The sequence below is a fragment of the Hyposmocoma kahamanoa genome, unplaced genomic scaffold, assembly GCF_003589595.1.
Source record: "Hyposmocoma kahamanoa isolate Upper Pololo Valley unplaced genomic scaffold, ASM358959v1 100021, whole genome shotgun sequence".
Taxonomy (NCBI): domain Eukaryota; kingdom Metazoa; phylum Arthropoda; class Insecta; order Lepidoptera; family Cosmopterigidae; genus Hyposmocoma; species Hyposmocoma kahamanoa.
In genome coordinates this window covers 1684685-1708658 of record NW_020653200.1, presented here as the reverse complement: position 1 = coordinate 1708658, position 23974 = coordinate 1684685, and the positions used below count along the sequence as shown (strand labels likewise).

General features: G+C 36.7%; 1 protein-coding gene across 4 annotated transcripts in view; it reads right to left on the bottom strand.

The window, feature by feature from the left end:
- LOC113234985 (F-BAR and double SH3 domains protein 2) overlaps window positions 1-23189 on the bottom strand; it is a 40737-nt gene extending 17548 nt beyond the window's left edge. For all 4 annotated transcript variants that reach the window (XM_026470534.1, XM_026470610.1, XM_026470691.1 and 1 more), the window contains exons 1-3: window positions 23087-23189; window positions 11922-12065; window positions 7588-7673 (exon numbers count right to left, since the gene is read on the bottom strand). In XM_026470534.1, coding sequence (XP_026326319.1) covers window positions 7588-7673; window positions 11922-12065; window positions 23087-23107 — 251 coding nt within the window. In that variant the 5' untranslated portion in view covers window positions 23108-23189. The remainder of the gene's footprint in view (window positions 1-7587; window positions 7674-11921; window positions 12066-23086) is intronic.
- Window positions 23190-23974: the final 785 nt, after the last annotated feature.

The window sequence follows — 23974 nt, the reverse complement described above, 5'->3', positions numbered from 1 at the left end:
ACACACACACACACACACACACACACACACACACACACACACACACATACATACACACACACACACACACACATACACACACGCAAATTTGCTTACTCATTTTTATCAAGGGACTCTGCCTTAAACACACTTTCTATTACCTACACATATAAAGCGTCAGGAAGTGAACTTGAGTGTTATTGAGTTGCATATGGAGCCTAACTTCCCATCTCAAAGTGAGACGAGCTAAAGTGTGCAACGCCAGCAACAATATATTAAATAACTTGTTGCTAAACAAAATAAACACCAAGACCAAAAGGCCGAGAACCATATGGGTGTCGCATTAAAGTAGATAAAATCGTAGAGATTTATTTTTAACTTTAGTTCCATGACGAAGCACTCAGACGTAACCTTTTAATAAAAGAGATGACGGCCTCGCTGTGTCAATTTACATTGAAAACTAAGTGCCTTTATCGTCGACTTTATTCAATTCATTACTGCAATATGCTATACTTTGTAACAGTAAAGCTACCTTGTGAAAAAATTCATCGTACTCTGTGTGTTCATTTGAATGTTTCTGCCGCCAAGCGGTAATATGAACAATTACTGTGCTCCGGTTTTGTAGGGCAGGGTGCTGAAATTACAGGCAGATAAGTACCATCTGTTATGTAACGTATGTTTCAGGGTGAAGGGTTTAGTGGCAGTGCCCCTCAAATCTTTGCGATTTAAAGCTCTCAGTGGCATTGCTGCAACTGCTATGGGCAGGCGTGGCGCTTAACACCATGCGCACAACTCTTAGTAGCATAAAAAAATGTATTCATATATTACTTACAATGAAAATCAGAAACGAAGTTTTTTTAAATCTCTCTGGGAAGTACTCTGTTAATGTACTCTGGTGTATACGGTACCTTAGTTGCAGCTTGCTTTGGGTTGCGATTTGAATCAAAATCAGGACGCTTATCTGTCACAAGTTGTAAGAGTGAACTAGTGTAAAACTTTACCCAGCAGATCGCCGACAAATTAGTTTAGTTTGAGTATAGCTAGTAAACAGGGACAGCTAGATGCCCCTATATCATAAAGTGTCATGAGCATCCACTTGGCTAAAGTCGACCATGACCTCAACTAATGAAAAGGGATGACACAAATTGAAATTGACCAGTATTTCTTAAGTCTCATGTGGTTATTAGATAGGATGAATATAATATTACGTACTCTCGACCGTACAACCAACTTTTATATGACTGACAAAATTTTTAAAAGGAAAAGCAGATTATTATTCGAATGTTGAGTAACCAAAAAAAAAATAGCAATAATAAAACAAAAATGGTTCGAATTTAGTGATACAGTGAACGTGGTTTGTCGAAAAAAAACGTGACAATAGTAACGCTGTTACAAATCGAGATGACGGTAGTCGTTGACAGCGAAAGACAGTGGATAGATTACGTCTGTTCTTAAATTTGACAACTGCAGCTGGTAACACAACCGTTCCTAAATATTGGGAAAATAAAAAGAAATAATACCGTGCTAAGGTAGCGGAGGTCTATTTGTAACATAATTTTAAATTTTTTAATTTTATTTTGTGATTTTTTTTATTTTGATTTTAATTGTATACTAACTTTTTTATGCGTCCTCAAACAAAGTAGGAGGTTCTCAATGCGACTGTGACGCGATAATTCTAAAATTTGTGAACCTATTTTGATGACCCTTTTTTTTTGTTGGAACAAGGGTACCTCAGTAGTGGTCCCATTTAAATTTGAAGAAAATATTCCACCTCTCAGGGTGGCAAATTAAATGGACGTAATTCCATGAAGTTTTGAGGTTGATTTTTTTAGTACTCTGTACTGAGATTATCATTTAATATATTAACTTTTTGATCTAATAAAAAAATAATTCCTAAGTTATTTTACTAACATACTAAAGATAAATTGTCTTTGTCCAAAATAAAGTTTTATTATTATTACGAAAACACTTGTTAATAATTAGTGATATTAACAGAGTAAGAAAATTATGAAAATATTATTTCTATACTCAACGTAGGTCGTATCCTTGGTACATCGAGTATATAACCAGAAATAGAGACGAAATAAGGGCCATCCAACCCTCTCAACTCATCAGGCAAATGGGCCTTATGTCAAATATGGGCTTTATATTTAAATATCGACTCTCGTTTGCGCTGAAATCTTGAATTAGAAAACTGAATAGTACAGCGCCAACTGACCTGTGTGTACGTCTCTGTATATTCCATAAATGTTATGTATTTATTGTAATAAAGATAATATCTCTAACTATGGGAGTTGCTCCATACGGTGGTGTGGGAAAAACAGCAGAACATCTATAATTACAAAACAAACGGAATCGCATTTCATCAGTAATTAAATATGTAATTGCAATTTCCGTCCATTATAGCGAAGGTCAAGTTGAACTGGTAAATTTGAAGTGAAACAATTGACGACACCCGTCAATTTTTTCGAATTCGGGCTGGCCAATCAGATCGCCATTGTCACAGTAATGATTTGGCAGAATAGTTTTCAAACAAATAAATGACGCTTCGTCTCTATTTCTGGTTGTATACTCGATGCCGTGGTATAATAAAACCACGTGTGATCAATGAAAAACAGGGCTTGGAATATGGGTATTTTCAGGAGAGTATTTTAAAGGGAACCGGTAGGTAGTAATACTAGCCTTGCATTGTTCCACTAATCTTAATATGGTAAGAGCTATATACGCGTATACCGGTACCGGTACTAAATTAATCTATTTAATAATAACAAATCTTTATTTCCTTCTTTTGTTTTATATTCAATTTATAGTGATATTCGTTTATTCAGTTGAGATATCGGTTTAATCCTACTGTGGTGAATGTCATATAATGTAATTAATTATAAAAAAATAGCCAGATGTCTTGTTATATTATTCAAATCTGTCTCTCGCTTCATTATAATATTGAATAGAACAGTTATTCTTCGTCACACCACTAAGTTTCAAACTGAAGCTTCACCAGTGCAAACGTCAATGCAATGAAAACAGTGCACATGCTTAACTCCGCGCGCGACGCGTCGGCATGATCTGACTGACGTATCGGCCTCAGCCGAACGTAGCAAACTGGCAACGCCGCGGCAATCGCTATTGGGTGTCGATACCTTTCGGTACATACAATCGATTTTCCTATACTTAGTATTCAGGTATCGAAATGGAAAATAGTCAGAAGTGCTTTTATCGCATGAAAGCCGTAAAAATAATACGACTAACCTGAAACGAATGATAAGACTAAAAAGTTAACGACCAATTTGCTTTCGTTGAATTATTTCTGAAAGACAAGTAAAGCCCTCGTCAGGGCCGTTGTCCTCCACCACACTACATGTGCGTACACAAACTTGTAAATTAATCGCGCGTAGCAAAGGCTACGCTACTAGCTACGAAACTGATAACAGTCTCGTAGTCAAAGACTTTATAATATGTATAAACGTAGCAATGAACCAAGTAGTTCTTTTATTCTATTTACAATCAACTTAAGTTTTTTTATGATTTTGATAACTTTAAAGCAATGATCATTATCAATCATCATAGTCATTGTTCTACATTACGTAAATTATAATTGTCAAAAATTAGTACTTTCTACGTACACCATATACTAAATCTATGACGTACACAGAATGTAGTACTTTCCACCCAGGCTAATTAAAAGTTCTCATTTCAAGTTCATATTTATTGTGAGTTTGTAATTTTTAACTCTTCATTTTTTGCTATCAAAGAGTCGAGAAAAAGTATTCACCGGCAAATAAATTACAAAAAACTTCTCTACAATTAAAAAAGGTAAATTAGGAAAACCTATAAACTTTTGTGCATAATACAAACAATGTGCCTTTGTTTGAACTATGAACAATCGTTTTAGGAAATTATACTGTAAAATTAACATTTCTTCGGTATTCTTAGCAATGCAAGTAACATAAATTTGTTATTATAAATTTATTGAAAGTAGCAACAGAACAGTCGCGCGCGCTCAGAAATATTTCAAATGTTTAATAAAGTAAAAAAAAGCATTATAAATTAAAGCTCAAACTCTAATAATCTTATAATTATTTATACAAAGATCGAATAATAAGAAAAATTCCTTCGATCTAACTGGATCCGAACCAGTGCCTTTGATCGATTATAACAAACTAGCGGAGTAATTTCGCAAAAGAAAAATTTAATATTATGGTAGTCATTTATTTCACAGGTATGTTTTTAAAATTAAATGGACTTGTTCTTGACCCACTACCAAGCCCTGGAGCAAAGATAGTATCTTCTGTGGGACGAGCTCGCCTAGAAGATGCCTATTTCAGTCGGATTGTATATGCTCTGAAACACAGTCGCAGGCAGGGAATTCCATTCCTGGGCCGTGCGCATAATAAAAGATGACGAAAAGCATTTAGTACACCTGAAGGGAATATCGACCAAGTAAGGATGATATCCCCTTCAGTACATCTGGATGTCCAATAGTAAAAGGGAGCGGGCATGATGAGCAGAAAACCGACAGATAGGCAACTTTGCGCGGGTGGTCTAAACTATGAAGTTTAGATTCGAGCCTATAAAAGTAGTAAGCAATAAGTCTCCTGGCTCTGCATTCAACCAAATCAAGAGCCTCAAGTTGATATTTCGATGAGCCATCCCTCAAGGGACTGCAATACTACATGCAAAATCGCACATGTACTTTGACAGAGTTAAGAGCTGTCCAGGCGTGAAATATCGCTTAACATTATTAAGGACACCCAATTTTTTGACTGCAATTTGTGCTTAGCAAAGTTATTATTGAAATTGTCACATTAATTAAACTCTACTACTAATTCGTAAGGCAGATTCCCCTAAGAAGAATGAAAAAATCTTTTGATGTTGCTCTTTGTAAATAAACATTTGTACACATTCATCATTTATCATATTTACTTCAATTATCATGGTCCGAGATAACCTGCAAAAGCTAAACGGTCACTACCATGTATTTTTGTCATCCAAGTACTTGCGCAGAAGCGTTAATATATATTTTTTTCACAATAGCTTTAAACCTCGTAAATGGTAATTCTGAATATGAACATCTTATTACAGAATCTTTAATAAAATTTACCTATCTAATCCAAAATAAGCATTTTGTGTAGAGTAAGAATATCATGGTCACTAAAAATCGGAGGCGCTACCTGTAACATCAAGTACCTGTAAAACGGTTTAACCAATTTGGAAAAAGTATTCGATAATGGAACCTCCTAGAAAATTTTGCCGCTGAGCCGAGGTTAAGCTATTGTGCATCGGAGAAGAGGTATTCATTATATCAAAGTTATGTAAGTAAGTTTGACGTGTGCACGTGAAGTGTCATGCATACTTAATGCGGACGTTAGGTTAATTAGCTCGAGTAATCGATTATCGAGTATGACGTGTCGCTTTTCATGTGTATCATATGTGACCGACTCTACGACGACGACTTTTATGAATTCAATAATCTGTCGTTCTTCATCGCGCATGCACAAGTCGACGCACTCGTAAACGCACGACACAACTACACGTTTATGTTTACAGACACGCGTATACACACACATACAGTGATATACGCAACAAATATAGATCCGAAAACATAGTTTCATTACTTTTTTTCCAGAAAAGAAGAATTATTTCATTACTTTTTTTTCCAGAAAAAAAGAATAGTTTCACTACTTTTTTCCAGAAAAAAAGAATAGTTTCATTGCTTTTTTCCAGAAATAAAGAATAATTTCATTATTTTTTTCCAGAAAAAAGAATAGTTTCATTACTTTTTTTCCAGAAAAAAAGAATAGTTTCATTACCTAGAAATAAATAAATTCAAGTCCCAATTCATTCGGATCGAAATATCACGTATATTGACTGATATAATTATAAGCAATTTTGTTCCGAAATTCTATAAATGGTATTTCAAATAAATAAACTATGTTGAAATAGATAAGTTACAAGTATATTATTTGGCACCGTGCACAGGAGATGACCTTTCCAATTGAATGGCTAAGCTTCTGGTCATCAAAGGCTTCAACGAGGCGAATTGAAAGCTCCTTAACGAGGAGTTACACCTGTGGCCCCCTCGACACAGGTTTTCCACTGCATGTGACACAGTGTTGTGTTGTGTTGCTGAGGTTGGCATATTTGAGCCTTTGATGGTTCTGGATGAAAATATTTCAAAGTATTAGTTAGGAAAGAGATTCTTCAATCGGTGACCTATTGTAGTAAACTTTTTTTGCGATTTCTCAGCGGTAGCAAGACGTCATTAAAGTAATAAAAATTCATTTAAACAGGACAAAACTTCATTAGTTCGGCAAACGTTAATGTGAACACCTTTTCAATTGCTATAACAACCTAAACATTCATTTCTGATGGGACCTGGGGGCCTACCACAACCTCTTAAAACAATATTACTTTAACCTTACATTGACTTTTCGTACCATAACACGCTTAAAGTAAGCTTATTTGTAATGTTAAAACTATGCTGTTTTATTGGCAGCTTTGTGACTATTCATTCACTCAGTTCGTACTATGACGCGACTTTGACATTAAAGTGATATTGCTCTTATGTCAAATTTGGCAATCTTAAAATAGTTACACGGATGCAATGGAAACAATATTATTTTCAGTTTTATTGACTTAATATTGATTTGTAATGATTAAAAGTTAAGTTTAATTTATTTATTTACATTTATCTCTTCAATGTTTTGTTTATTTTTTATTTAATAGCACATAGGAAATAATTTCTCGTAAAATAAAAATACGCGATGTTTATTTCGTAAAATTATAACAGCGCCATCTATTTGCTCCTTGGCGAAACTAACAGTTGACACTAACTAAGGTTATGGTTCCGAATTCACAACGTGACTATCAAGACTCAGCCAGTTTTATTTATTTTTCTTCATGAAAATGCGGAATAATAATTGAAAACAACGTAATTTTAACAGATTTCATTATTACATACTTTTCTTTTTTTGGCAGACAAAATTCTCTGAATATAAATAATATTAAGTACTTTAACATTATAATTACGATAACATGATTCGGAATATCAAAAAAGAAAGAGATGGCATTATACAATTCATATAGCATTATTTATTTCCTACTTTTAGTAAGGAATAGACAATATTGGGAAATCATTCGTTCTTTCAGTCACTTCAGCAATAATACATTACTTAGTTGATAGGTTTGTCATGGTACGAAAATAAGTAATATTGCAATAAGCTTACTTTATGCTTACATTGAAATAAGATTGTTTTTAGAAAGGATATGGTAGGCCCCCAGCTGTTCGAGCACATCACAATAACCTATTCTTGTAAAATGTAGATAGTAATTGGCGTATACTATTAATGGAATTTAAATGCTATGTCGTTGGTCAGTTTTGATACTGGATATACAATGATATAGAGCACTGCGATTGGTCAGTGTAAAACCTTTACTGAATTCTTGAAATTCATATACATAATATATTGCGGCTACTGGACATACCGCATGGCGTAACGGTTGACCGTCTCTACAAACAAAAACGACGTACATAATTGTACAAGTCAGTACGTATAGTAAAACCTTGTTAATATTGTAGTAATAGTGGTGTATCGGTTTGGAACTTACCATTTTTCTTCGGCGCCGTCCACTTTTATGTCAGGGATGTTGGGAATCTTCTTGTTCAGATATGCTGACGATATCTTGAGCAGCGCCTGCACACAATATGTATTATATTTAAATGCTAGTTTATTTTTTATTAAAATGTTGTATTGCTTCAGCCCATTCGCTTATTTTGTTAACTCTGTTTTTATTACCATTACTTAGTAATTAATGTGTAAATTCGCAACAATGCTCAAATGTAAATTTGTCGCTTTTTGTTTGTATATTTCGTGTTTATTTATTTTGTACTTATACTTATCTAATATCAAAATAATACCATTCCAAAATCAGTATAATACCATTGCTGTACCGTACTCTATGTGGGCAACAGGAATCTTTGAGTAAATAAATGGTACATAACTATTTGACGTCACATTTTAACTTATATCTTATTATCATACTTATTTGTGAAAACACAACATAGGTACAATAACGTAGGTACAATAAAAGCATAAACAACAGAAACTAAAACTAGGATTAAATTATATGAATAAAATTGGGTTCCGGCGGCTAAGGTGCCCAAGATGCTGGCAGCGTACCCCCTTTATATGACTATGGTAATGCGTTGAGCAAGGTTCCTGCCGACTTTTGGGTTTCCCAGACGGTGTCATAATTCTTTTAGATAAAATTTTGAACAAACGAAAGGCGACGCGACTCGGGGAAGAGTTGCGACTCCATAGGTTGTAAATAGGTAGTCGGAGCCGAGGTCCTGGTACTCTTTCCGCCAGCCCTGTTGCCGGTGTGCTGGAGATGGGATGGAACAAGTGTGTCAGCACACGTGGCGTCTCACACCTGTGCCCGGCCCATGCTCCAAGGGATGAGAGTCATTGCGTCCGTTGTTTCCATCAGATCGGGCCATGCCGCTTGGCTCAAGTATAGCGGGCACGTTAACCCTGGCTAAGAGCCAGCGGATGATGTCGTTTTAATTATAATAAGTCAATGACTACGCATTTCGTAGTTTTACGCCTTCGAGTAAAAATTACGTAAGTGTATCTATTAAATACTAATAAATAATAATTACGACGTCTACACCCGGTCGTTGGGTTACCGTAGTAGGAAGAATGTTACACCGCTTTGTCCAGCTGAAGTTGTGTTGGTGTAATGTTTGCACTCCACACCACTTAAATATCTTTTCACTTCTCATGCTAGCTATATGCTCATCATAACTACCCTAGGGCGATAATGGATTCTTTAAAATTTAATTGCACTGTTCTCCTCGCACACATCAAGATTAAGCAAAAAGTTTTTATGCTCGAAAAATTTAAATGTATTCGCTTAGGCTTGAAGTATGGAAAAAAAATTGCAAAACTATTATTTTTTTGAATATATAAAGCTACAAGTTCTTACTCACTGATAGAAATGGAACTATACTTCCCGGTATGATGGAAATAAAATATTTATACCGCTGTACGCGGATAGGCTCCAAGGCAAAGAATCAAATATGAGAGGACCTGCATATGGAAAATATGAAAGAGTGATCAACGGCCTGCAAAATCTATAATTATATTATAGATTTTGCATATTGTGTATTTTCATATTGGAAGCAATATTTGTGCATTTTTATGATTATGAGGTACACCTGGTCAATATCCGCGGGAAGTAAAAATGTTCGAAATTCAAATAAATAAGATGGCCGCCATATAAATTTCAAAGCCCCCTATCACGGAAACTATTAGAGATAGGTAGGAGGTGCTCGAAGGAATGTCATAGAGGGTAACACTGGTCAACTGCCTGGGTTAAGAATATTCAAGATGGCGATTTCAAAATGGCGGCCGAAGAAAAACTTGCTTCGACCCGGCTGAAAATTGGCATGCAAGGGTCTTTAGGAGTCCTTAAACATAATTTTGGGTCAAAAGTTTCTTTTAGCCATTTTTAAACATGGCTGCCATATAAGTGTTTTTTTCGTTAAGAATAGCTGCCGAAAGAGATTTGCTCTTAATCGGCTGAAAATTGGCATGTAGAAGGCCTCTAGAAGTGCCGGATAATAATTTGTGATCAAAATTGGTTTTTCGCCATTTTTTAATATGGCTGCCATACAAACTTTTTTGGCGGTAGATATTTTTTTTTCTAATTCAACTGAAACAAAACCATAACAAAAATTTTGTTTCCGCCGTTTTTCGATATAACCTTAATTTTTTATGTAAATAGCTGTTGAAAAAACTTGCTTTGCTTGGAGAGATTGTTTGATAAAAATTAGTGGCAAAAATTTTAATTGTCATTTTTGAATATGGCCGCCATTAAGGAGTTATTTAAATTTTTAAAAACAAAGTGATAATTGCCGACGAAGGGCAAGATCCGCGGAGGGCGAAGCCCGAAGCTTACGCACGCTATCGCGATGGAGATGGTATACGGAGGCGTAATAGATTACGAGTATAAGATCTCACAATTATAAAAATGTAAGGCATACTTCCCGATGTAGTGAAAACAAGATACTTATTATAACGTTGTTGTATCTCGATCGTCTCTCTCTTAGATTCCATTTTCTTTAAAGCTATGCCAAAGAGAAGTATTTAGGGGGAAAAAATGCCAAACTACTGCCGAATTTCCTGTACTATGAATACCAAAACAACAATAACCCAGAATACTCAGAACAAAACCAACTTAGAAATTTAATGTTCGTTTCTTGAATTGGCCCAAATCGGGAATCGAAATCCTCATCAAGCTCCCGTAATACTAATTGCTGTGCCATCGAGGAGCTTGAGCACATCTCGTAAACTGAACCCGACCACGCGACGCAGGCCGAGTCCGACCCCACCTTAGGTGGCGTACAGGGCTCATATATTACTAACTTAATTTCAAAAATTCATATTCTGCAGTATGTTCAGTATTTTGAAATAATTATTTTCTTTTTAATAGCTTTATAATTTAATAACTTTTCTTTTTAAATAAATTTATTTTATCATGACTATGCGTTATTACCTTTCACAATATTTTAGTTCTAATTGTATTAGAATAGCTGGCCATCTGTTTATAAATAATAATAAAAAAACTCGAAATTTTGAAAATCCGTAATTGATGTGTTGTGAAGCGGTATTTATTCATACAAGTGGTTTCGTGATTGTATTTATTCCCTCGCAAATGTGATCAAAAACATTGTTTCTAGCACAGGCGAATATAAATTACAAACCACGAGTCATTATAGCCCTCAGTCTTCGGCTTCGAACTTCTACCAGGTTCCCGTCATTAATTTCTTATTTACAGCCCTTAATGCCCGCACTTAGATATCCACTATTTGTGCTAAGTGCCATACAAATAAATAGTGGATACCCAAGTGAGGGCACCAACTGAACTATTGTTTCCCTTACTGCGAATTGTGCATTAGCTATACCTAAACTAAGATAAATAGCGTTCTTATTGGACGTAGTTAAGCAAAAAAGATCCATTCCACAAACTTATCAAAAAATGATAATTGTATGTACCAAACGGTTATTAAAGCCTAACCTCTTAGATCAGCTAAACATATCAATATATAAACATAAATAAATATCTCTGGAGTTGCATAATAACAATGTAGAGAGCGAGTTCGCAGATTTCGTGTCCTTAAGGGTATCAAATGTCAGCTAAATAATGGTTTCTATAATGGGTGCATTAGAGTTCACTTTTCAAGAAAAGCGTATTTTATTTAGCCAAGCGCAAATTGTTTTTATTAACTTATTTCAATATTGGAAGAGCTAATTATATTGCACAGCTACATTGCATATGTCAAGTCACGATCTGTACGGTTGTGGTACTCTACTAGAATTTCCTTTTTTGCTTTGACAAAAGTGTAACTTTGTTATATTATAATTTGCACTTCAGAATTATCCACACCCACATCAAAAATATTGCCTGTTAAAAAATAAAACACACTAAGTGCCACTCCGCTCTAAATGGAGCTTTTATATATTTATTTCATTGGGAAAAACATGTATGACAAAAATTGTGTAAGTACGTAGTGTCCTTCATTATAAAACTGCATTTCGTAAATAGTTACAATAACAGATAACAGTATAGTCCCTTTGCAAGTAAAACACAAAATCTTGATCTCCATTAGTCGATTTGGCTGTTTAGTGAGTTTCACCTTTAAACTAACGATATATACCTATCAGGTATTTAATAAAATACATTTTAGTATCCTTAGGAGTTATCCTAGTTAGTAAAGCAAGCCTCGCCCTAAGCAGACAGCACACAACGTCACCGTTTAAATTTGTATAAATTCGCATACTGCATTGCACAGCCGTGTGTGGGAATGCATTCCCCCCACACCTTCTACTTCCACTAACAATATGTGTAAATTTAGTAACAAACTTTTTGACCTTTACCTCGGAGTAAGACTTTTCGATAGCTGAACGCTTGATGGTGTAGGTGCGCAGGTCTTCGAGGAGGTCGCACTCATGCTGGTTTTTCGCATGCAGCTTCGAAATCTGCTCCGTGTGCAAGTTCTTGAGGAACTTGGTGTAGTTACTCTGCGACAAACGAATAACGATATATATGTATATATATAACGATCTTTAAAAACAATAGTAATCTAAAATTTGTCGATCATTTGTCAGCGATTGAACACACACCTCTTGAACAAAATAAAAATAAATTCAAATTCATTTCAGGATATTCCAATTACGGTTGAGATATGTAATGTAGCGGACTGTAGCAATGGATTCCGGTGGGTGCTATCAAAGAGTGAGCAACACCAAAGTAAATGTACTTACAATTTATTACCGAACATCAATCAGAACAGAAACAATAGTTAAATAATAAGAAAAGGCGCCAAAAACATTCAAATTTAAATTTAAAATTTAAATATGTTTATATTATATATATATATATATATATATATATTTATTTATTTATATAAATTTTAAATACAAAGTATATTTATAATTATATGTAAGTATATGTATATTTATAAGTATATACGCTACGAGACAGTTTAAAAAATGTTTCCTAGTTTTTAACCGACTTTAAAAAAGGAGGAGGTTCTTAATTCAACTGTATGTTCTCTTTTGTATGTATGTTACGCGATAACTCCGGTAATTGTGAACCGATTTTCATGATTCTTTTTTTGTTGGAAAGGGGGTACTTCCATTTCATTTTGAAGAAAATCATTCATCTTTAAGGATGACTGTTCACACATGAAGATTCATTTTTATAAATAGCGCCTAACTTTAATTTAGGAGCAATTATTTTAATGGTCGATTTTCCTATTTCTCTCAATATACTTTGAGTAGTGAGAACCGATTTTTATTATCTCCAGTGTCAAGTCCTGTATAGTGGCGAACTAGGGGATATTTCAACAAAACTTAGCAAATAGACGTAATTCCACGTACTTTTGAGATCGGTTTTTTTAGTACTCTGTACTGAGATTATCAAGTAGCTTATTTTAGCAGTTTAATACAGACTGAATGAAATTAAAATGTCACTTGACACACAACTTGACCGCAAAATTAGTTCTATAAATACGAAGTTTAAGTTACCTGTACTTAATCCTGTTGATTGAAATAATCTGGATTGTCGCAGTGTACAATACAACCGTTTAAAGTAGTTGAAGTTTCACCTAAATATCTAAATATGTTTTAATGTGATATTATAAAAAAAATAATAACTTACTGGAGGGCTGGAACTTTATCACTGTACCATGATTATTGAAATGACATAAAGATATTATTTAAAATTATATATAAATTATATATATTTTTTCTTCAAATTTCTTTATTCAGACAATTGGTTTTGTTTCGGGTTATAAGAGTCACATTTGTATTAGTAAATTTAGAAAGCGTTTATTCCCAGTGGTTCCATACTAATCATTATAAATATTAGACAACAGCACATACGTTTCTCTGGTCCCAAGGTAAGTAGCTAACGCACTTGTGTTATGGAAATTGGAAACAATAACGGTCACACAAACAACTCGAGACAATATAGAAAAGTCAGTATTTCTACACTGACCCGGCTGGGAACAGAACCAGGGACCTCGGAGATGGTGACACCACGAAAGCCGTTGTGCATGTCACTCGACCACAGAAGTCGTCAATTTCACTGATCAGTGTGTATTTCCACAGTTCGACACATATACATAACTTTAGTTTCACTGCCTCCGTGGCCGAACGGTTACAATGCCGGACTGCTACGCAGAGGTCCCAGGTTCGATTCCTGCGCCGGGAGAAATGTTTGTATGGCCTACATTTATTTCTCTCGTGAGTTTGGCTGTAATTTGTGGTTGTCTATGTGTGTGTCCATGGCACCCGCGACACAGGGTTTCCCTAGTGCGGGGCTATGTTGAGTGTGTGCGTTGAGTGTGTGCGTTATTTAGTAGCAGCAGAGTTCCTTGTGAAAGAGTTCGTCGAGGAAAGAACTTCCATCTTACCTATTTCTGCCGCCAAGCAGTAATGTGATTCTATTTTTAAAAAGAAGGATGGCTTCTCTTTTAGAATTTTGCCAATGTCTAGTCAGTCATGGGAGCTACACTTTTATTTGTTTTTTATGTGTTATTTATAATGTTTAAACATTTAACACTGCTCTTTAGTCTATTCCAATTCTGAAACAATACAACACGGCACAATATAGGTACCATCACCATTAATGATATAAATAAAATAAAAATAAATTGTGTTATAATTTAAGTTTGTTAATACTAATAAAATCAGTAATTAATTTCAGTAGGGGATTTGAAAAGACATATAGCAGAAACTGGAAATTTACGGGACGCGGAATTGACGGTGGAAGACTATCGTAGACGGAACAAGTTCTGGAAGGGCAGCTGAAAAATATATGGTCTGGGGGTACCTTCATCTAGGCCACATTCACAAATTGAGTTGCCAGATGGACCGGGGTGCAGGCATGACCAAGGCGAAGTCGGCATATCGTAGATGTTACAGATTTACTGAATCCTTTAAGGTTAAAAAACCAAGGTTTTTTTGGGGATACTTATTTGGATGTCAGCATAGTACTTGCCCTTGATAAGCTTGATTTTATTGCAGTAATGCGAGCTGGTGAATTTACAAGCACATAAGACTTGTCAACTTTGTCTCAGGGTGACGTGCGCAACCACCTTGTGCAGATCCTGACCGGGCACGGCTGCTTCGGTCACTACCTGCACAAGGTGGCGAGGAGGGAGGCGTCCCCGTCGTGCCACGAGTGCGGCGTCGTGGATGACACCGCGCAGCACACCCTCGAGGTGTGTTGCCGGTGGATCGAGCGGCGCCGCACTCTGGTGGCGACAATAGGGAGGGACCTCTCGCTGCCCAGCGTGGTCGCGGCCATGCTGCGGGACGAGAGGTCCTGGGACGCGGTGGCCTCCTTTTGCGGGAATCGCGGGATCGCGAGGACGCGCCTGACGCACCCCCGCTCCGGCGTAGACGGGCGGGAAGGAGGCGGCGGCAATTTGCCGCTCAACTCCTTCCCCACTGAGGCCAGCGGACAGGGACTAGGGCCCCCTGTTCGCATTGCACGGCCTCAATCGTCTGGGGAGAGGGGCGGAGAAAACCGATCCTCTCCTCCATAGGCGCGGGAGCCCCGACATAGTAGCCGGGGCGGCCGGGCGGCGTCGTGGTGAAATAGAGATGATCCCACGGCGCCGGCACAAACCCGGCGAGAGGCAAACCGATGGGGTTTAGTGGGTACACCCCTGGGTCCATGCTAGATCCAGGAGCAGCGCCCTTTTCAGGGCGCCGGGACTCCCACATAACCTCCGAGCCGCCCGGGCTCGGGGGTATCCATAAAGGATTCCCCACCGTTACCAAAAAAAAAAAAAAAGGGAGACGTGCGCAGTGGCAGTGTCACTCAGATTTTTGCGATTTAAAGCTCCGAGTGGCACTACAACTGTTATGTACAGGCTTGTAGCTTACCACAAGGCGCACGACTTGTTCGTCCCGACACTTGATAGTACATTAAAAAAAATCTGACAGCCAACACTAGTCTTAAAACAGCTTTTATGTTTCATAAGTTTTTCGTCTAAACAACATCATATAGGTATGTTTTTACTACCTTAATATTCCATTACTTTGTTATTGATGATAAAATCGAACACAAAGAAAAATTGTAATGGACATGAACCAGCGTCTGTTGCCGAACAGTGGCCTCGGCGTGACAACAGACGCTGGTTCGAGTCTAGTCAGAATTTTTATTTCATTCGTTCGATCATCTGTATCAATTTTGTATCACAACATCATTGTAGCGAATCGCTACAAATCTCTTTGTATATGTATATTTATTTATTATTTATTTATTGTATATATATTTTATTATATAGTCTTTCTTAAGCTTATTTTTATATTTAAATTCTAAATTAAAAATGTATTTGTTTTTGGCGCCTTTTCTTGACTTTATTTGTTGCTGTTTTGCTTTGATTAGTAATTTGATGGTATTTTGTAATAAAAATTAATAAGCTGTAAGTACATTTGCTTGGCCTTGTTCACTCGTTGTTAGTACCCACACTTTAACCCATTGATACAGTCCGCTACAATCATACTTGATTTAATATCAGAATCCCAGCTGCATATATCGTCATGTTGCTTCCAATTTCTCAGTCCAACCAATTGATGTGCCCCGCGGGCACGTAACCTGGATAAGATAATCCTATACAATTACTGCATGTGATAGAAAAATGAAGATAAAATTAAATTAAATTTATTACGGCGCAGAAGAGCTTAGGCCCGCAGCTAAACTAGGTCTGCAGATTCAATTAAGCCTTATGGCAAATTTATATTGCCGCTTTAGAGACGCTGAGCTTGCACCATAACCTAAACTGATTCACATTTGGGTTACTGCATAAGGGATCAATGTCATCACAAATACCGAAAAACATGGTAGTTGTTGATCGCAAATAGTTTTTGGTATTCGCAAAATCTCACAACATAAGTCATCCCCGAGCAGTCGACATACAACGAGTCCCATACGAAATTGGGTTAGAATATCTAAACCAGAGGTCGGTTTAAACTTGAAACGGAACCCGGACGAGCCCAAATGTGAGTATTGGCTGACCCCGTGATTGGTTTGCTAGTAGTAATGAGATTTGAGACGCATCCAGCCCCGGGTCCAGTTGCAGCTCGAGAGGTGACATTAAATTTGTATCGTCTGAACCCGAATTCATTTGTTGAGTGACAAGCGAGACGGATACGGCAAAATATAGAAATTTGACTTTTGACGGTCTTTCCTTCATTACATTTTTAGTTGTTTCAATATACTTGTCTTATGTTCTGAATACAATTGGTAGAATCGGATTGAGACTACCAAATCTTTCCATTAAGAGACATTTACAAGACTGTTTGTTTCGTTGGGTTAGCACTAAGAATCAAATACCAAATGAATCTTTATCACGAACAAAAAGATCCATATAATAATAATGCACACACTCATAATCTCAATCCATCCATCCAAACTCACTAGAGAAATAAATGTAGGCCATACAAATATTTCTCCCAGCCTAGGACATATAAAGTACGCCGAAGCTCACGAACATAGACTTCATCATCACGTGAACATAGAGGCTATACAGCTATTAGATAATACAAATATAGTGCGTAGACTACAAAGAACTAAACCTTTTGAGTTAGTGTAGTTAATTATAGAAAATAAAATAAATATTATTGCCAGTGCTAACTAGACTATGAACACACAAACAAAGTGTCTTCCCCTTAATTAATAAATATGAAAAGATATTTTGTCGATGGACAATTTCTTTATGTAAGTTACTTTTATTTTAGGAAATTATGTTAAATTAAAATTGCTTATTAGTCTTGTAAAATGGCTAGATTGTAATTAGTTATAAGGTTTTGTTTCGCTTTATAACGAATAAAAAAATAATAATAAAAGCCTAGGAAACGGAGCCGGGACCTCTACGTGGCAGTCCAGCATGGCAACTGTTCGGCCACGGAGGCATAACAGGCAAATAAACTTATAATTAAGTGAGCACTTAATTTCTACTAAGGATTTTGTGCTTGTTATCGAATGATAATTGAAGGAAAGATAAAAGGGAAAAAAAAGAGAGGAAGACCAAGAACGGAGTACCTATAGTGAAGTGAATAGAGTGAACAGATAAATTAGAAAATTAAAGTCAGCAACTAGAAAGAGACAACGAGGAGGCTATGAACCGTGATGAGTGGAGGAGACTACACCGACAAGAGTCTATCTCTTAAATACTGCCGCCGTTAGTTGAAAGGGCGGATGTGACATTTTTTCACAAAATATGTTGATCAGTAAAAAAAGGCCAACCTATCATTTTTTTTATATTTTCCTAAGCGGATAAGGTACGAAGCTACTGCAAGAGAAAAGTAGATTTTTTTAATTTCATTTCTTTTAATATCATTTTGTGGTTTTGACATTGTTACACAAGGGCCCTTTCAACTAAATAGTATGATGATTAAATGCCACATTATCACTCCCAGCCTCAATTGTCTTCAGGAGGTCGTTGTCGCTGCCGTATTCTAGTATAGACCATAATACGGCAGCGGCAACGACCTCCTCCTCCTCTTCTGGAAACCTCTTTATGGAAAGACGCAATTTTTTGAAACTCATTTCACAACGACGACGACACGTCGCCTATTCGATACGCGGGCACGGGAACAGATTCTGGCGCGGGCGCTGGCACGAGGCCATGTTACTGAACATCCTATGTTTCAGACTTATGGGCGGCACATCCGCGACAGAGGTTTGCTTAGTTCGTATCAATTATGATTGGTAATAGACGATAAGAGAGCGATTTTCTCTAGAGGTCCAGCTGACGACGAGTAACAACGTAGTGGCAAAATGTTTTTGAAGCAGTAGAGCTTTCACAAGGATGTGAAAGAGATCGTCCTTGGAAATACTGCCACCTTATCTATTACTGCCGCCAAGCAGTAATGTGAGTATTAGTGCTTAGAGGTTTTTAAGGGTAAACTTACTGGCGAAATTGCAGGCATGGGAATTTTCAACTTATGTCTCGGGGCGACAGGCACAATAGCAGTGTCCCACAGATCTTTGTGATTTACAACTAATGCAACTTCTACAAGCCGACGTGTCTTACTTAACTTAGTACAAAAGAAAACATTTACGAAGGACAACTAAAAAAACAGTGGGTTGTTATTTTCTGTAGCGGATAATATCAGTTGTTGTGACCGATTTGACAGATATGTCTGACTAATAAAGAAAAACGTAGATATTTTATTTAACATAATAAAAATGAAATTCAAGTTTATAGGTGATGTCAGAATTAATAACAGTATCTAAGCGGACATGCTACTTCCACAACGACTAACTTTCTGTCTGGAAGTGTGTACAGAGCGGACTCTGAAACAGCTATAAGGACATTCATGAAAGTTTACAGAAGTATTTGAGAGTAATTCTACCGTTTAAATTCGATGTTATAAAAAGTTCCTAAGTTACAAGTTATAATTTCAAAGGGATCGAATTTCTTGTCCCTATTACTGAAACTTGAAAATACTCTTCGAAATAAATGCAAATTTGTTTCAAAGTATTTTCAAGTTCGTTTCGAAACGTCTGTCATAGTTCGATCAATGTGAAAAAGCGATATTTTTAAAATCGGAATTGATCTAATCGGAATTGATTTGTACAGTAAGTTGTATGAAATTCATATTCGATTTTAGTAGGAGATTTTACATGAAGCCACAAAATAATTTGATAAAACATTCCGTGTTGACAAACATTAAAGGCGTGTTCCCATTACGTCGTGACGACAGATAGTGGTGCAATTTAAAGTATCGTGACTCGTATATTTAAATGAAGTTCACGACTATTTTGACGTTACGACGACAGACTGTCGTGACAATGGGAAGAGCTAAAACGGCAGTCGTCCAGCGATAAATAAAACGTCACGATAAAAATGTGACGTCAGATAATCGCAGCTTCAACCGATTCTGTCGTGCAAACGACAAGGCGATTGCTAGTGATTGATAGTGGCAACAGCTAGACACGCTAGGCAGATCGATTTACGATAAAATAAATGTCCACGACTCAGTCACGACAGATAGTCGTGATACGAAAACAGGCTACACGCGACAGTCATCCAACGGTAAATATAACGTTACGACATAAAGGGAGCGCCCTAACTTTTAAAAAAAGTGTAACGTTTATGGAGATTTATTCTATTGTTACTGGGCTATACGTGTAAGGATTTTAAGGCAGATCAGATCACGGAATTGGTATAAAATCATGACTGTTGTTATGGAGAAGGGGGAAATCAAGTTGAAAGTAAAGTAGGTAAATTAAGATTGTGTTTTAAGAAACTAACTAAACAGAAAAACAGAACCGAGCGAACTATAGATCTAAAACACATTGACGTTCATCATCTTCATCATCATCAGCATCATCAACCTATTTACACGTCCTACTGCGAGTCTTCACTCGGGCCAGGGTTTTAGGCCAGACTTCACACGTTTTCCAACGGTAGTGAACGTTCTTCGACGTGCACGTTTCACACACGTAATTGATACGATTACCCCCCCATAAGGACCGGACTAAGTCTCAGAAATAGGTAAGGTGGCAGTATTTCCATAGACGAACTCTTTCACAAGCGACATTCTCGATAAACTTACTAGGTAAGCCAAAAAATATAAAACAAATCAATGTGCAGTTGTCAAACTGTGTTTAATAGTTTTAAGTGTAAAGGTGGTTTTCCATCGGCGAGGCGAGGCGGGACGAGGATTGAAAATTGTATGACAAAATTTCAATTGTCTCCTAGCCCATCTTCAGTGAAAATGGTCTGAATTGACGAGGATGGACGAGGCGAGAATTAAAATATTTGTTGTAATATTTAACCGTATTGCTGCCTACGTAGAGTATTATACTCTTTAACGATTAACATAATTTCTCGCTCGCGAGATCGCGCGAGTTCGCTATGGCTATTAATATCAATAGCGAGATTGTCAAATCGTACGAAGCCAACGTACGATTTGAGATTTAAAAAACGACGATTTCATCTGATTTTTCTTCCGTTAACTATATAATAATAATTTACGAGGCATGTTACTCCAGTAAATCTTCACTATCCACAATCGCAGCCCGGAGCTCGCACGAGCTACTAATGGCAAGTTTTGGTGGAAATAGGCTGGCGATATTTCAATTCTCGTCTCTCCTCGTCTCGTCTCGCCGGTGGAAAACCATCTGAAGCAGCGTAATTTGCGCGTAATTGTTTTATACTAAGACGCCTGACAGCATGTGATGGCAGCGATACATAAATATTTTTATGGTTTTTAATCACTGTGTTTTGTTTCTTTTTTGTAAACATTTTTACTCGTGAATAAAACAATGATAGTAAAAAAACAAAGAGCTCTATTTTCATCATCCAATTTTGAGAAAAAGGTTACTTGTGCTTTCGTTCCGAAACAGAGCAAGCGCTTTATTGCTAAAAAGCATAGAATATTGCTGAGCAGTCTTCCTTAAGGTTAATTTAGCAAAAGGGGGGGCGCAACCAAAGAATATTTGAGAGGCATTTCAAATAAACACAGTAATAGTATATAAATAGATAATAACATAATAATAGGGGTTAAAGTATGAAATTGCCGATTTGTACTGAAAATCTAAATTGTTTATTTTTTAAATTTTTAACAAATTTATTTAATCAAAATAGTTGCCATTATTATCTATACATTGCTGCCATCTAATGGGAAGGTTATTAATGCCTTTGCGATAGAACTCCGACGATCTAGACTGCACAAACTGTGTGAAAGCATTTTGTACTGCCTCCTGGGAAGAAAACTTCTTGTAAAAATGGTAGTCCGTTGGAGCAAGGTCTGGTGAATACGGAGGATGACGAATGGTTTCTAACTGCAGTTCCTGAAGGGTCAAAATGGTTTCTCGTGCTGTGTGAGGTCTCGCGTTGTCGTGGAATAATGGAATAATGGTGAAGATCGATTCATGAGTCGGGGCTGTTTTACTGCTAGTTTTGTCAACATGGTTCGGAGTTCGGCACAATAGACATCTGCCGTTATTGCTTGACCAGATCGGAGAAAACTATAGTGAATAACACCATGCTGAGACCACCAAACAGTTACCGTTACCTTTTTATTGGTAAGTTTTGCCTTATGACACTGTTGTGGCATTTGACCTGGGGTCAGCCATTGCATTTTTCTTTTCCGGTTATCATAAAGAATCCACTTTTCATCACATGTTATAATACGATCCAATATTCCTTCATTTCTGTACCGGTTCAACAAGGCAACACAAGTTTCAACACGCGTTTCTTTCTGCAGATCAGTCAAAACATGAGGCACCCATTTTTCGTATTTTTTTATTTTATTGATTTGACGCAAGTGAGTCAATATTGTGGGTAAGGTAACGTTAAACCATGCCGCTAATTCCTGGGTAGTTTGACTAGGATCGGCTTCCACTATCTCTCTTAATTCATCGTTATTCACCTGTGTGGGCGGTCTCCCTCGTGGCTCGTTCTTTAAGTCGAAATTTCCATCACGAAAGCGTTTAAACCAAAATCGCACGGTCCGTTCATTAGTAGACCCCTCTCCAAACGCAGCATTGATATTGCGGGCTGTTTCTGCCGCGTTAGTTCCGCGTCGGAACTCGTATTCAAAAATCACTCGAATTTTCGCAGTATCCATCTTTCTTGTCTAAATTGAATAACAAAAACAATTGGAAGTCGATATTCAAATGTTTAAAATTTAAAAAAAAAAATCACAGAAACCATTTGAAAAAAGTTTCATTCGAAAACCTCAAACCATGAAGATTCTATGAAAATTCAAAGAACCTATTGCAATAAAACGGCAATTTCATACTTTAACCCCTAATATTTACGTCCATTAATTAGTTTTGTAGGATTGTATACTATTAGGAATGATACCTAGGCGTAAAAGATACAAAAATAATGAAATGGATCATAACTATTAATTACGGTATTGAATAGAATTAAAATTAAATATTTATCTATTGTAGATATTGTATTCGTACAGTAAAAAATTAGACTAAACTCAAAGTTTTTCGAGTGGAATGCCAAAAGCTTGCTAAGCTGCTACGAAATCCGTAGCGAGATACAACCGAAACCACCAAGACGCTTTGTCATCTTTTAATACTATTATAAAGGTATTATTAATTTGACCGACTGCGATTGAATTTTTATTTTCTTTTCACTGAATGTGTTCCTAGTTTAAATTAAATCCAAAATGTGCATCTTCAAATCAAAAGTAAACATCACCGTTTCTATTGATTAAACCAGGTCAGGCTATGCTTCCTAATCATTACATTACACCCGTCAAGTATGACCACAAACAGTGCCAATGGGTCACATTACCAATGCTTATAAAAGTTTTTTAAACATTATTTAGATGGTGTGTTGACTTACGAAACGTTAAAATAAGCATGTCTATCGTTATGTAATTCAGTAAATAGACGCAACCACAAGACAAGAAGGAAACATGGTGTTCATTCATTGAGCGCGATCGAATTGAAAGAAGCATGTGTTGTGATTTTCGATGCTATCGCCCTAATATAGTCTGATGTTGGTATTGAGTTTTCGAGGCAGGGTTCCACTAAGGTGGCCGCTTACCTTTCTAGGTGGAGGCTGCATGTTGGCGCGCTCGGCTGAGGGAGCGGGTCGCGAATTGGCGAGCGCGAGTGGGGCGATCGATGCCTCCGCGAGCAAGCGTGGTGGCCCTCTGCCGCGCCGATATCACTCCGTGTCAGGGCTCACGCTCCGACCCCGCACCCCGCGTCGCGCATGCTCCTCACACCCCATACCAACACCACAGACTAACTTTTTTTTCTCATATACTTTATTTACAATCACAAAGTCTTTTAATTTTTTTTCCGAACAGCTTGCTCAGTTTTGAATAAGAATAACAAAATATAATCTTCCTATACTATGCTCTTCTTATAATGCTATTGATTTTGACATATTTTCTGGTTCTGTGGTCTCAGCTAGGTACTCAATAAGAAAATGTCATATGTGTTGGGTTTGAATCTTAGACTATTAGTTTTCCATCCTCTAAGGTCTTATTGTGTGGTTTTTTTAATAAATAGTATATAGATGTAAATTTTAAGAATTTTCTTTTGTTTTAAATACGAAATGTTGTGTTCACAGACCAAACAAATTAGATTACCATCCTCTCACCTTATAATGTTATAAGGTGATAATTTGTATGTAGTTTTGTGAACCGATAATAAAAATAAAAAAATCATTTCAACAGGACTTCTACGCATGACGTCCTAGCTCCATCTAGTAGCGTGTAGCGTAAAGGCAATTAACTACTCGAGCGCTGGACCCCAGTGCCGCAATCGAAAATTTGAATGATAAAATTGTACCGAATTGCTACAAAACCAGTCAATCACATTATAATTATCGATATCAAAGTATAAAAATAATCAACTTTTAGAACTACAACATCATTTTTCTACAACAAAAGGCTTAACAAAAAGAGGAAATAATGACTTATCT